Consider the following 13,396-nt stretch of genomic DNA (forward strand, 5'->3'; position numbering starts at 1 on the left):
AAATATGAAGATCCCTGAGCTCAATGGTCAGCAAGTCTAGCCAATCTATGAGCTCCAGGTTCAGTGAGAGGCATGGTCTGGAAAGAACAGGCGGGGACTCGGAGATGACACACGGGTTAGGGGTGAGATGCCGCTCCTGGAGAGGATCCAAGTTTAGCACCCTCCTCCTCGTCAGCTCACAGCCACCTGAGCTCCAGCGACACTCAGTACCTTGGCCCTCCATGAGCACTGCACCCTCGGACACATGCATACATTAAAAATAAAAGAAAGAGGCCAGGCTTGGTGGTACACACCTTTATTCCAGCACTGAGGAGACAGAGGCAGAAGATCTCTATGAGTTCAATGACAGCCTGGTCTACATAGCAAGTTCCAGACCCGTGATGGCTACATATGAATAATTATTAAAATAATTAAAATTTTTTAAAATAATAAAAGAAAAAATAGGAAAGTGACTAAGACACGCATGCATGCACACACACGCATGTGTGTGCACAAACTCAAATAAACATACACGAATCAATATTTATCTTTAAAAAAATAAAAAGTTTGGTGTGAGGTGCAGTGTCATGCACCTGCGGGCCCTGCCTACTCAGGAAGCTGAGGCAAGAGCAATGCTTAAAGCCAGAAGCCTGAGACCAGCCTGGGCCAAACAACATAAAACAATACAATCTAGTCAGAAATAAACAAACAGCAAATAAAAATACAACAGTATAACCTGGCCATAAATAAATAAATAGCCAACTTCACAAAACAGTGGCAATTAATACCATGAAGTGGAATTAATTACATCAATCAATGCAGCTGAAACTAAGTCATGCGTGGTAGCACACTCCTTTAATCCCATCTATCAGGATGCAGAGGCAGGCGGATCTCTTCAAGATCAAATACAGCCAGGACTATGCAAAGAAACCTTGTCTCAGAAAAGGAGAAAGAAAATGTTTACCTGATGGGTGCAGAGGGAGGATCCTCACTCAGGGCCTCACTCTCTTGCCCAGCATCACAGATACAGCTAAACACAGGCATGGTCTTCTGGGGACTAAAATTACAAATTAAAGCAATACCGTTTGCTAGTTTCACAAGGAAAGTAGCTCTGGAGGTCACCCTCTTTAGACAGAGAGTTCCTCTACATCCCAACCTCCAATCCATTATTACCCCTCAAAACCAACTCTTGATATGCTTAAGTTAACACAGTAAGAAACTTTTAAGTGCAGGGACTAAAGAGATGTCTCTGCAGTTTGCTCCTCTAGAGGACCCCAGTGGAAGCTCACACTATCCCTAACTCCAGTTCCAGGGGCTCTGACGCCCTCTGCTGGCCTCCAGGGGGGACAGGTGCACATGTGGTGCACAGACAAAACACCAATACACATAAAAACCTTCAGCGAGGTCACTGGAGGAAGAGTAGAAAGAGACTTATTAAATACTAAAAGGATGTAAAGAGAAAAATCCAAATGTAGAAATCAATAGGACAAACTGGTTCCTTGAGGAGAGAATTTGGAAAAGGAACAAAAAAAGAACAGATGTTGTGATTTCAAAAACAAACAAAACTAAATGTATCGGGTGTGATTCATAGACTGGGATCCTGATTCTAACTAGAAAATATTACAAAGCAGGGGAACGGAAACACCAAATACTTTATGGCACTAAGGAATCACTACCAATCAAAAGTATGGTAACAGTATGGTTAATTGTAAAATAAGAATCCTAATCTTTTAGAGTTAGCATCGAAATAGTTATATAAAATGATATGAAGCTGGAATCATCTTCAAAATAACCCACTGGTAGAAGGCAGTAAGTACTCCAAGATTTTATAATCAATGAAGACTGGCCACTTAAGTACTGTTGTCCACATCACACTACTCTCTGCCCTGGTCTCCCCTCTAGTCTTCCTTCCCACAGCCAAACAATTAAAAACTAAGTACTCTGAATGGGGATGTAACAATCATTTACAAAACAAATCTTATTTTAACAACTTCTCTTTTTAACATTTGTTTTATTTAATTTTACCATTTAGTCTACGTGGGTGTTTTGCCTGAATGTGTGTCTGTGCACCATGCGCATGTCTGGTGGTCAGAGAGGCCAGAAGAGGACTAGAGTTACAGATATTTGTAAGCTGCCATGAGGGCTGGGAATCGAACCCAAGTTCTCTCAAAGAGTATACAATGCTCTTGACCATTGAGCTAAGTCACCATTGCCTATAATGACTTTTTAAAGAAAAGATTTATTTATTATGTATACAATGTTCTGTCTGCATGCATGCCTGCAGGCCAGAAGAGGGCACCACATCTCATTACAGATGGTTGTGAGCCACCATGTGTCGCTGGACCTCTGAGCCATCTCTCCAGCCCCCTTAAATGACTTTGTATGATGAACCCAAGGTGAAAAATTTTAACACGCAGATTTCTTCAGCACAGATATTTGCACAGAAATAGTGCTTCATGGCAACACCAACAACTTCCGTCTTTTCCATGACCCACCAACCTTTGCCATCATCCTCCCTCCCTATATCCCCCAAAGTTCAGAAACCCATAAAGGGTCAAATTTAGTCAGCAGGCACTTTACCTTTTTAAAAATTTAAAAATTCCCTTCAATTTATGAAAGATTTGGCAATACTCAGCTTGAATTCTTTTTTCATTTATCATAGTACAGGATTAAATAAAAGCCCCCACACTCAGACAAGCCCAGCAAGCTCACTCAAAAATGACAGCCACTGGCAAGGCAGAACCCACTTAAGTGGGACACACATCCAGCTGTCTCTGTCAGCCCTCAGCATCCTGGCACCCAGGCGGCTTACTCACAGAGCCTGCCTGAGCTGACTTGAGATCTTCACCTGTTCTCTCACCAGCTGCTCGCTAGGGCTTCATGCTGGGATGACTCACACCAGAGGCAAATCAAACAATCCTATTCTCACAGCCACCAGATGGCAAAGCTTCACAACAACACCTATGCATCCCAGCATACTCTACTGAGAGCATTGCAGCAACCGTGACAAAGCAAAAACAGCTAAACATAGTAGTTAATTTGGCAAGGAAAGGCACAATGTCCTGAGCTGTAGCCGAATACAGAACACAGAAGAACAATGTGTCTAGAGCCATCTCCTTTGTCCTCTGTCTTCTCACGTCTGCTATCCACAGAAAAATCAAAAGGCCACTCACATGAATGGTGGGAAAACTACCAGATAGTTTTAACATTAAGGATAGCAAGTTTTGTTAGACTTAAAATGACTATCAAAACCTACAATTCAATGCATTGCTGACTCCTTCATGCTGGGTTTTGAGTGTTTTCATGTGTTGCTAAATCATCTTCCTCTCTTTAAGCTGGACCTTTGTATTTAAACGCCTCTAAATAACAACGAGCCCTGGTTACCTGGCAACAGGCTCAGCAACAGCAGTAGATCCATTTTTTCTCTCAGCAGTAGCAGGCTCTGGACAAAAACAAAAGCAAGGAGGGAAAGGAAAGAGAAGCAGAATTCAGTTAGTGCCAAATCTAAAGCCTCTCTCACTGCATCAGCGACAAAGAGAAACAGGACAAAGGAAGCCTGCGATCAGCAGAGAGGACCTGCTTTCTCATCTCCACCATTTCATTTCCCTTCAGACTTCCTGTAGAAAACATGGCTGCTTGGCCAGAACTGCAATCTATAATGTCTTAAGTGCAAATTAAACCACCTGAATCACAACTCACCTCCCCATACAAGAAATTTAAAATTCACGTGAGAAAATACAAAAGAAAACCTAAGAACATTTTCTAAAAAAAGTTAGAAAAAAATTTTTTGAGACAAAGTCTCTCCTATGTAGACCAGGCTGGCCTCAAAGTTACCGAGAACCACCTGCCTCTGCCTCCCAAGAGGTGGGATTAAAGGTGTGTGCCACCAAGCAGTGCTAAAACTTTATTTCAAAAAGAAACAAAACAAAACAAAAAACCCTGAGTAAACTACGTGACAAGCCAAGTGTAGCTGACACATTCTTGTAATGTCAACATTGAGGAGGTTCAAGCAGAAAGATCTCAAGTTCAAGGCCAGCCTGGACTACACAGTAATTCCAGGCCAGCCTGGACTACATGGTAATTCTAGGACAGTAATTCTAGGACAGCCTGGGCTACACAGTAATTGCAGGCCAGCCTGGACTACATGGTAATTCTAGGACAGCCTGGACTATACAGTAATACTAGGCCAGCCTGTGCTACACAGTAATTCTAGGACAGCCTGGACTACACAGTAAAACTCTATCTCTCAATAAATAATAAATAACAAAATGTATAGAAAAATATTTAAGTTAATGTATAAATTCAACAGTTCATTTTAGAAACACTCACGTGTACCAAAGTGCCCAAGACCTTGCTGAAAGGCTTTAAGAACACTGGCTGTTCTTGCAGGACTGGGTTCAGTTCCCAGCACCCACATGGTAGCTCACAACCACCTATCACTCTGTCAGGAGCCATTTCCCCCAAAAAATATTGCAGGGACCATTGTCCTGGGGAGTTTGCAGAGAGCCCCACACCCCAATGGTATTTAGAGCTGTTTTGTTGGAAGAGCCTACCCCACACCCAACTATCTTGAGAGCTATCTGTTAGCAGAACCCGCCCCACATTCCAACTATCTAGAGAACTAGGTGTGTCAACTCGTGACTTCCTGACCGAGGAATCGTGACCCGACCAATCGTAACCTCCTGGCCATTCGTGACCTGCTCGAACCTCCCTGTCCATGCCCCTGCCCCCAATCCCAACCCAAATTCCTCATCCAGGGGCTATATAAGCTGCAACCATGACACTAATAAACGGAGGCTTTGACAAGAGAATTTTGCTTGGCCTCCTTCCTTTCTCCCACCCATGTCTTTTCAGATAGCGCCTCTCCAGGACCCTGGAATAACTGACCTGCCAGGCGGGTTACAACCCCTAGACTTACTGGCCTGCCAGGGCAGTCTACATCACTCCAGCCTCTGATGTCCTCTTCTGACCTTCACAGGCTCCAAGCAAAAACATGGCATGGTGCACTTGCATACAAAATATTCATGTACATAAAATAAGTTAAAAAATGTTTTTTCAGGACAGGACAAAAGAGCCAGCAGAGGACACAGTTTTCTCTTAAGGGGCCGCTGTCAAAGGGTTAAACTCAGGAGCATGGTATTCTCTTAGGGGTCACTGTCAAAGGACTGAAATATGCTCTCTTCATTTGCAACTTATTCCAGTCCCAGAAAAAAAATAACTTTTAAATGTTTTCAAATATTTGCAAATACTCGTTCAACAGTCTGTCAAGTTCAATAGTCAGAGCCTTCTTCAGGAAAAGAAAGGCAGTTAGAGCCAGGCTCCTAAGCCTGGGCAGCCGAGGAGTAAAATGGTTTGTCATTCTGAATCACAGTTTCCTCAGCTGTAGAAGAAAAAGCAAGACCAACTTGACAAGCTGCTGCAAGATGAAATGTCACTGACTGTGACCAGGGCCTGCCACCACCTTGCTGGTAGGCACAAAAGAAAAGGGAAGTGCTACTCACCGACCAGCTGATCAACCTTACTTTTAGCTCCATCTCGGTCCTCCCAGTTACAAATCAGGGCTAACATGTTCCCATGCATCCTCTCCTCCTCCCTCCCCCACCTTCTCAGCTCAATCTTCCTGTTCCAGTATCCCGAATGCCACTGTCAGCATCTCTCTTGATAAGTCCTTATTTAATCTCAGAGACAACAATGAGGGTGAAATCATGTAATACTTTAATTCCCATTGACAGTCTTAAGTTCAAATCCATAAGCCCTGTGTTCTGTCTGGTCTGGAGATAGTCTGGTCTATGAGTAAGTTTATTAAAGATACAGCAAGCAAAATAAAAACAGTGAACAGCAGCAGACAGAAAAACATCATCCAATCAAGTGCTGAAAGCATCCAGCAGAAATCGACCAGGGCAGTCCTGCTGGGCAGCTAGCTAGGGTCCCCACCGAGAGCGCTCTGGGCAGAGCACACATTCTCTCCATAAAGAGCTTGCCTCTTCTCCCCACTGGGGCACTTTTATACCCTGGGGTAAGCAATGGCATACTCGCCTTCCAGCTCTTCCTAGGCTACAATTTTTTCCATTCCCTGTTACAGACTTAGGGTGCCCGCCTGCCCCGGGACTGGGGTTGGATCTGCACTGGGGGAGGGGTGGCTCCAATTCCAGAAACAGCTTCCCAGTGAGCTCAAACAGCATCTGACAGTTTACTAATACAATGCGCATTACACCCTGAGCAACAAAACAGAATTACAGTTTTAGAACCAGAATGCCAGCATCTAGTTCCAGACTACCGTATTCGTGCGACTGGGAAACTGATAGTGCTCAATGCTAGTGTTTCCTCACCTGCAAAGTAAGACTGCACAGGTGTGCTTGTATAGATGAGCTCAGATTCACTAGCTAAAACTGGTCTCACGAAGGCCCCCTAACACAGCCCAAACCTATCAGGTCTTTAAACTGCCCTTCCCAACTCCTTTAGGACCTTCTTCTTCTTTACCCCATCCCTCTTTTTGCTGTTGTTGCTGCTGTTTTTTAGGATTTATCTGGGTAGCCCTTGGCTGTCCTGTTTCTTACTCTGTAGATGGAGCTGGCCTTGAACTCGGAAATGTGCCTGCCTCTGCCTGAGTGCTGGGAGTAAAGGTGTGTACCGCTACTACCCAGCTTCTATCCCTCACTTTTAAAAAGCAAATTAACTACATTTTTATGTCGTTATGTCACAGCATGAGTGTGGCAGTCAGAGGACAACTCTGGAGTCCGTTCTGTCCACATGGGTCCCAGGGACGGAACTCAGGTTGTCAGGGTTGGCGACAGCTGCCTTTATCTGCGGCCATCTCACTGGACCTCCCTGTTTTACAGCCTCCCTGTCAGTATATAACTTCCCCAGGCCTCTCCAGCCTAAAAATAACAAATCTTTCATCAGTCCTTCGTTTTCTCTGGCTTGTCGTAATTTCTTCTTCTTTCCTATACACTTTCCAACAGTCGAGTGTCTGCTGTCTCCACTTGGCCCCATTCCCCTCAGTTACCTCCAGTATAGTTCCCACTCCACCCACTCCATGGAAATGGGTCTTACTACACGGATCCGAATTTGTACAATCCCATTGATCTGTTTTGTTTTTCTCTCAGGATACTTTGTTACCTGTTAGCATCCCACAGACCAAACGTTAAGTCAGCACTACACTCTAGGAAGCAATGGTCGGACCATGGGGTGGGAGTGTTACTCATCTGTGTCATGGTTGTCTCCTTTCCCTAGGCCACATGACTTGTTTCTGCACAGGCTGGAACTCTAGCCTATGCTCATTAATCTCATCCTTGTGCCGCTTCACGGCTGCCAGTTGTCTTCACTCTTTCTCTGGTCCAATGTCTGCATGACTCCCACTCCCGGGCACCAACCCACAGCCCTCAAACCAACATTTTCTGACATATCCCTCTGGACCTCAGCTTCTGACACCCAACACTGTTATTTTCTTGTAACTTTTCTCCTCACAAGCTTCCACAGCTTAATCCTACTGTCAAAGCTTCCCTCCCTGTTTCTTTACGAACTCTTTTATAAGAATTCTATTGGGGTGGGGAGTGAGGATCTCAGATGTTAAGAGCACTTGTTCTTTCGGGACCCAAATTTGACTCCCAGCACCCACATGGCAGCTCACAATCATCTCTAATACAAACTCCAAAGATCCAATGCCATCTTTTTCCTCTAACCACACTGAACAACTTGCATGTGTAGGCTCATATTTCTGTATGGTGTAGCAGCCAGGCATAAAAGCCATAGGCCAGGTCTGAGCTGATCACGTCGCTCTGCAGACAAGCTGTCTCTGTTTAACAATAGCCAGGATGTGCTGCTCCTAGTTTCTTTTGTTATAAATGTAGATCACCTGAGAAGAGAAGTTGGCTGAAGCTGATGACTTAAGAGTTAGGAGGTTTGGTCCTTCCTCCCTTTGTAATTTGGAGGATGTCTTATAGAGATGCTAATTCATGGCCTACGTGACTGCTAGCATACAGGTAGATGCAGACTTGACAAAAGCCCATTCACCTGGTTGCCTAGGAGACAGCCTAATGTGTTTTCCCCCACTCAATTTATGTGATGATATATAAAGTGTTTGGAGAATAAACGAGATCTTCGAGAGAGATCTTGCCCTTGAAGGATGACCGTGTAAGCTGTGTCTGATTACTCCTCACGACTCCGTTCCAGTCCAGTTAGGGAATCTGTGTTGGACCCACATGGGCAACAGCATGTCATTTGGAAAAGTGTCAGCATTAATGTATAACGTAAATCCATGATCCTACACTTCTTACCTTCAACTTTTATTTAAATCACTTACATATATGGAGATGTGATGTGTACAGCTGTGAGCACAGGTGGAGCAGAGGCCAGAGGTGTCAGATCCTGGGGGTGTGGAATTGCAGGTGTTTCTGAGACCCTAAAGTGTCAGATCCTGGGGGTCTGGAATTGCAGGTGTTTCTGAGACCCTAAAGTGTCAGATCCTGGGGGTCTGGAATTGCAGGTGTTTCTGAGACCCTAAAGTGTCAGATCCTGGGGGTCTGGAATTGCAGGTGTTTCTGAGACCCTAAGGTGTCAGATCCTGGGGGTCTGGAATTGCAGGTGTTTCTGAGATCCTAAGGTGTCAGATCCTGGGGGTCTGGAATTGCAGGTGTTTCTGAGACTCTAAGGTGTCAGATCCTGGGGGTCTGGAATTGCAGGTGTTTCTGAGACCCTAAGGTGTCAGATCCTGGGGGTCTGGAATTGCAGGTGTTTCTGAAACCCTGAGGTGGGTGCCCTCTGGAAAAGTAATACATGCTCTTAACGCTCTTAATGACTGAGCCCTTTCTGAAGCCCTCCACTCTTCCTGAATGTGAGAAACAATGACTCAATATGAGAAAGTACGAGCAACAACCACCATAAAATAGAATACCTCATCTTCAGCAACATGACAGGGACTCACCAAAAGCAAAAAGTCAAAAATGAAATCTGAGAACAAGGCTTTACAAAGACAGAAGTATCCACCATTAGAAACAGAAGATAATTAGTACTTCCTAGATAAGTTGAAGAAACTAATTACCCAATAACACCACACAATAAAACTTACTTTCCAGGCTAAACTGCAGGGATTCTTCGCTGGCCTCTGTCTCCGGACTAACCAGTTTCATTTTCAGGTACAGTTTTCCGTCCATTTCTGGGGCAGACTCGGAATCTCCTTTTTCACTCCCAAGTAGAGGATCATTGATCTCCATCGTGCTTTCAGACATGACATCACTGGTTGCTATGGTGCTTTCTGGATAGCTGCAAATCCCTGAAAGAAGGGGGACAGGGAGGAAGAAAGAAAGAACACTAAAATACAAACACAAGAAACAGTCATTCGAAAAGATCAATTTGCCTGTTTGGCTCCACCACTCTGCAGGATCAGAGGGTCCCTAGGCTAGATCCTGTTACATTATCAACAACTACCAACTAGGATTGACACCTGGTCTTAAGAGGAGCAACAGGATTCAGTTCCACTTCTGCATCTGGACAAAGGATGCTGCATGAGCCCTCAGCCAACCCACATCTGCCAGCACCAGGCATAGGTAGCAGGAGACTCCAGGCGGCAAGACTGGAGAAAACAAACAGGTTAATGCAGAAATCTGCCCGCTGCTCCACAGTAGAGGATCTAAGTTTCTTGCCCTGTCGAGCGGCAGACTGATGAGCCAGTGCACTGAGCACTTCGCACTTCTGTCTCTTCCCTGCACAACAGTTCCATAGCCCAGCTAGCTCTGCAGTTCTATCAGCGATGTGACAAAGCTTTACTCTTCCCTCCTTCCCTCGACCCTCTCTGTCCTCTCATCTCCTGGCAGTAAAATCACACCCTGCTCCTCCAAACCAGATATCGGCCTTCGCATTCAGGCCAACTCCTCAGATCTAAAAGTATCACTTACATAAAGAAAAGGCCTTTAAAGTGGCTTTTATTTTAATGCCTTAAATATCTTTTTTTACAAATCACTCACCAATAGGAGTACTATGTCTGTTGCGATCCAATTTTAGGTGCCCAATATGAGGTGGGGTTGTGCCAGTCAAGGGTGGGATAATATCACCTTCTTTAGGCAAAGTGAAATGGAATGGGGTTTCTGAAATAAACAAAAATGAAAACACAATAATGGAGAAGAAAAAAAGCCACACTAAAGTATACAAAAATGAGAAACTACCCCCCAAAAATTTCAGTTGTTCTTTTCCCAAATTTTTATTCCTATCACCTTCAGCAGCCATCCAAACAAATTCCCTACTGCAAGAAAACAGCAGGCTCCAAAGACACCAACAGTCCTGATGACAAGACACCAGAGGACAAGCAAAGAAAAAGAAGCTAGCCTGAGCAACACTGGGTCATCATCTACTTCCAAACACTGTATCTAGACAACTTAGCAACACGGATCTGCATATTTTTGAACCTAGATGGTATAATTTAGTAAATGCAACCTAGGAGTTCCTTTCTTAGCTATGCATTCTACAGGACTTCCAAAGCAAAGTCTGATGTTACAGTCTGTAACACGAATTCTAATTGGTCTTAATAAAACCCAGAGTCAGATAATAGGGGGTGAAAGTTGAGAGATCAGAGAAGCAAAGGAGCCAGTCACTAGGTTGTCATTCACCTCTACCAATGCGCAGACCAAAGGGGCGATCCTGTCTCTACTGATTCTCAGACTGCATCTGCCTCCACCAAACCTCAGACTGCAGACTCCTGCCTCCTCCTGCCTCCTCCTGCCTTATATTCCTCTCTCTGCCCAGCGATATCACTACTGTCTCCACCTCCCTAGGGCTAGAATCACAGGTGTTTGGCTTCCAAGTACTAGGATTAAAGGTGTGAGCCACCACTGCCTGGCACTGTTTCTCTTTGAGACTGGATCAATTTATAGTAGCCCAGTGTGGCCTTGAACTCACAGAGATCCATCTGCCTCTGTCTCCCAAGTGCTGGGATTAAAGGTGTATGCCACTGCCTGGCCTCTATGGCTAACTAGTGGCTTCACTCTGCTCTCTGATCTTCAGGCAAGCTTTATTAGTTAGATTACAAACAAAATATCACTGCAACAGTCTGCTCTGGAAGGTGACAAAGGATCTCATGGAACAAAAAAAAGACTTCAGATTAGCCACTAGTTCTAACAATCAAATCTGAGGCTTTCCTTCAACTGTTCTCAACAGCACTCATTCTAGATGCTAAAAATAGAGAAATATCCAAAACTCAATTCCTGCATCAGGGTAAATCCCTAAGAAGCATCCCCGTGCATATTTAGTTGGTTGCTATGAAGTTATTACAAACATTAAAAACTTCTGAAGACATAAAAGTGCTTTTCGGCCAGGTGTGGCAGCACACACTTTCGCTCCCAGCACTCAAACAAAGGCAGGGGCAGGCAGGCACAAACACTCACTTAACAGAAAGTGCCTTACTGTGGAAACTGTGTCTTGGTATAAGATTCCTTTGCACAATTCTAGGTACAACTTACTAAAAATAATTTAAGACCATCTCATTTCATCAATATAACTGAGACTTGAAATGTTTTCAGGCCCTAGGGCAGCACTACCGCTACCTTCATCTGGATAGCACAGCCTACCAATCATTTTCTCTGCCTAGATCAGCCCTCTTTCCCCAACTCCAGTTCTTTCTACAGTGTAACCAGAGATAAGTTGGATATCATGGCTCTCAGCAAACTGGCTTCTGGCCAAAATCCTTTGAGGCTTTCAATACAAGGAAAATCCCTAACTCTCTGGGTTAGAGAGAGGCAGTTCAAGCAGTTAAGCGCACCTTGCAGAAGAACCAACATGGTAGCTAGCGCACAACCATCCACGGCTCCAGCTGCACGGATCTAATGCCCTCTGCGACTGCTGGATCAAGCATGCACATGTTGTACATGCAGACACACAGGCCCAACATTCAGACACATGAAATCAGTTGAAAAGTATTTTAAATCCTAACTTTCTAGTCAGCACGCAGTTAACTGGGGGCAGCCAAGTCTCCGGTCTTTCTTAATTATTCACGTTCGGTCCTCCAAACGCTCTTGTATTTCTCTGTACTTATCCAGCATCTGAAAATTGTCGTTAATAGTCAGATTACCACCAAATTCTACAAAATAACTTGTCTATTTCGTCCTTTTAGCTGGAATTTTCCACATTTCAGTTCTTTCCTGTTGAGCCCATTATTTAAACTATCAAATCTTTTCTTCCGTACCAGACTATCATAGGCTCTCCTACTGCCTGTCAGCGCATCAACAAATGAAGATACAACAAAGGCAAAGGAAACCATACCAACTGTCAAGTCACCTGTGTGGAGAGTTTGGTCTCATTTCTGAGAAATCCACAGAATTCATCACTTCAAAGCAATACTTAAACCTCTGTATAGTGGGGGGAAGGGCTGAGATAGGGTCTCAATGGTAGTCTAAACAACTGTTTCTATGCTATTGTTTGTTTTGCAATAAGGGGATCAAACCTAGGGCCTGAGAAAATCAAGGCAAGGTCTCTACCAATGAGCTACACCCCCAGCTCACCCACAAGCTAAATGTCAAACATACAACGGCTTTTCTATCTCTTCTGCATCAGAAGCTATTATTCCTTCATGCTCTAATTTCTAAATAAAACTTTTCCTTTCTTTTTTTAAATATTTATTTTTAACTCTTGTCCCCAGACACAGGTGTAGACTCCAGCTGTCCTGAGAATGGTGGTGTCATTGTTTCCTTAGAGCTGGGTACTGGGCAATCTTAGTCCCCAGAGGCTTTTTCATACATGATCTATGGCATAAACTAAATCAGGCCTATCGCTACCTAAAATTCCTAAGCTTTTTTTTAGTATTTATTTATTTATGTTTTGTGTATGGGTGTTATGCCTCATATATGTCTTTGCACCATGTATGGGGTCTGGTATCCGCAGAGGCCAGAAAGGGGTAGCAGATCCCCTGAAGCTAGAGTCATAGGGATTTGTAGATACGGGAAACCAAACTCTGGTCCTCTAGAAGAGCAGTAAGCATCCTCAACCAGTGGGCCATCTCTCCAGCTCCAACTTTTAAGTTCTTAACCTTCCATAAATAAAATTGTTATGGGATAATGCTCTTGTACAGTGTAAAGATTTGTCACTCATATTGGTTTAATAAAATGTTGATTGGCAGTAGCCAGGCAGGAAGTATAGGCAGGGTGACCAGACGAGGAGAATTCTGGGAAGAGGAAAGGCAGAAATGCAATTACCAGCCAGATGCAGAGGAAGTAAGATGAGAATGCCTAACTGAGAAAAGGTACCAAGCCACATGGCTAAACATAGATAAGAATTATGGGTTAATTTAAGTTATAAGAGCTAGTTAATAATAAGCCTGAGTTAATAAACCAAACAGTTTATAATTAATATAAGCCTCTGTGTGTTTCTTTGGGACTGAACAGATGTGGGACTGGGTAAGATAGAAATTTCCTCTACATACAATTAACTATTA

General features: G+C 43.9%; 1 protein-coding gene across 5 annotated transcripts in view; it reads right to left on the reverse strand.

The window, feature by feature from the left end:
• The window catches only part of Tp53bp1 (tumor protein p53 binding protein 1), an 87,000-nt gene that overhangs the window by 20,812 nt on the left and 52,792 nt on the right, over nt 1-13,396 (reverse strand). For 3 of the 5 annotated variants that reach the window (XM_041678966.1, XM_041678969.1, XM_041678965.1), the window contains exons 14-17: nt 9,942-10,061; nt 9,047-9,250; nt 3,364-3,421; nt 944-1,036 (exon numbers count right to left, since the gene is read on the reverse strand). In XM_041678966.1, coding sequence (XP_041534900.1) covers nt 944-1,036; nt 3,364-3,421; nt 9,047-9,250; nt 9,942-10,061 — 475 coding nt within the window. The remainder of the gene's footprint in view (nt 1-943; nt 1,037-3,363; nt 3,422-9,046; nt 9,251-9,941; nt 10,062-13,396) is intronic. The other 2 variants (XM_041678968.1, XM_041678967.1) reach the window with 2 other exon arrangements.

The sequence above is a fragment of the Microtus oregoni genome, unplaced genomic scaffold (genome assembly GCF_018167655.1).
Source record: "Microtus oregoni isolate MIOR12 unplaced genomic scaffold, Mior012 000031F_ref0000149, whole genome shotgun sequence".
Taxonomy (NCBI): Eukaryota; Metazoa; Chordata; class Mammalia; order Rodentia; family Cricetidae; genus Microtus; species Microtus oregoni.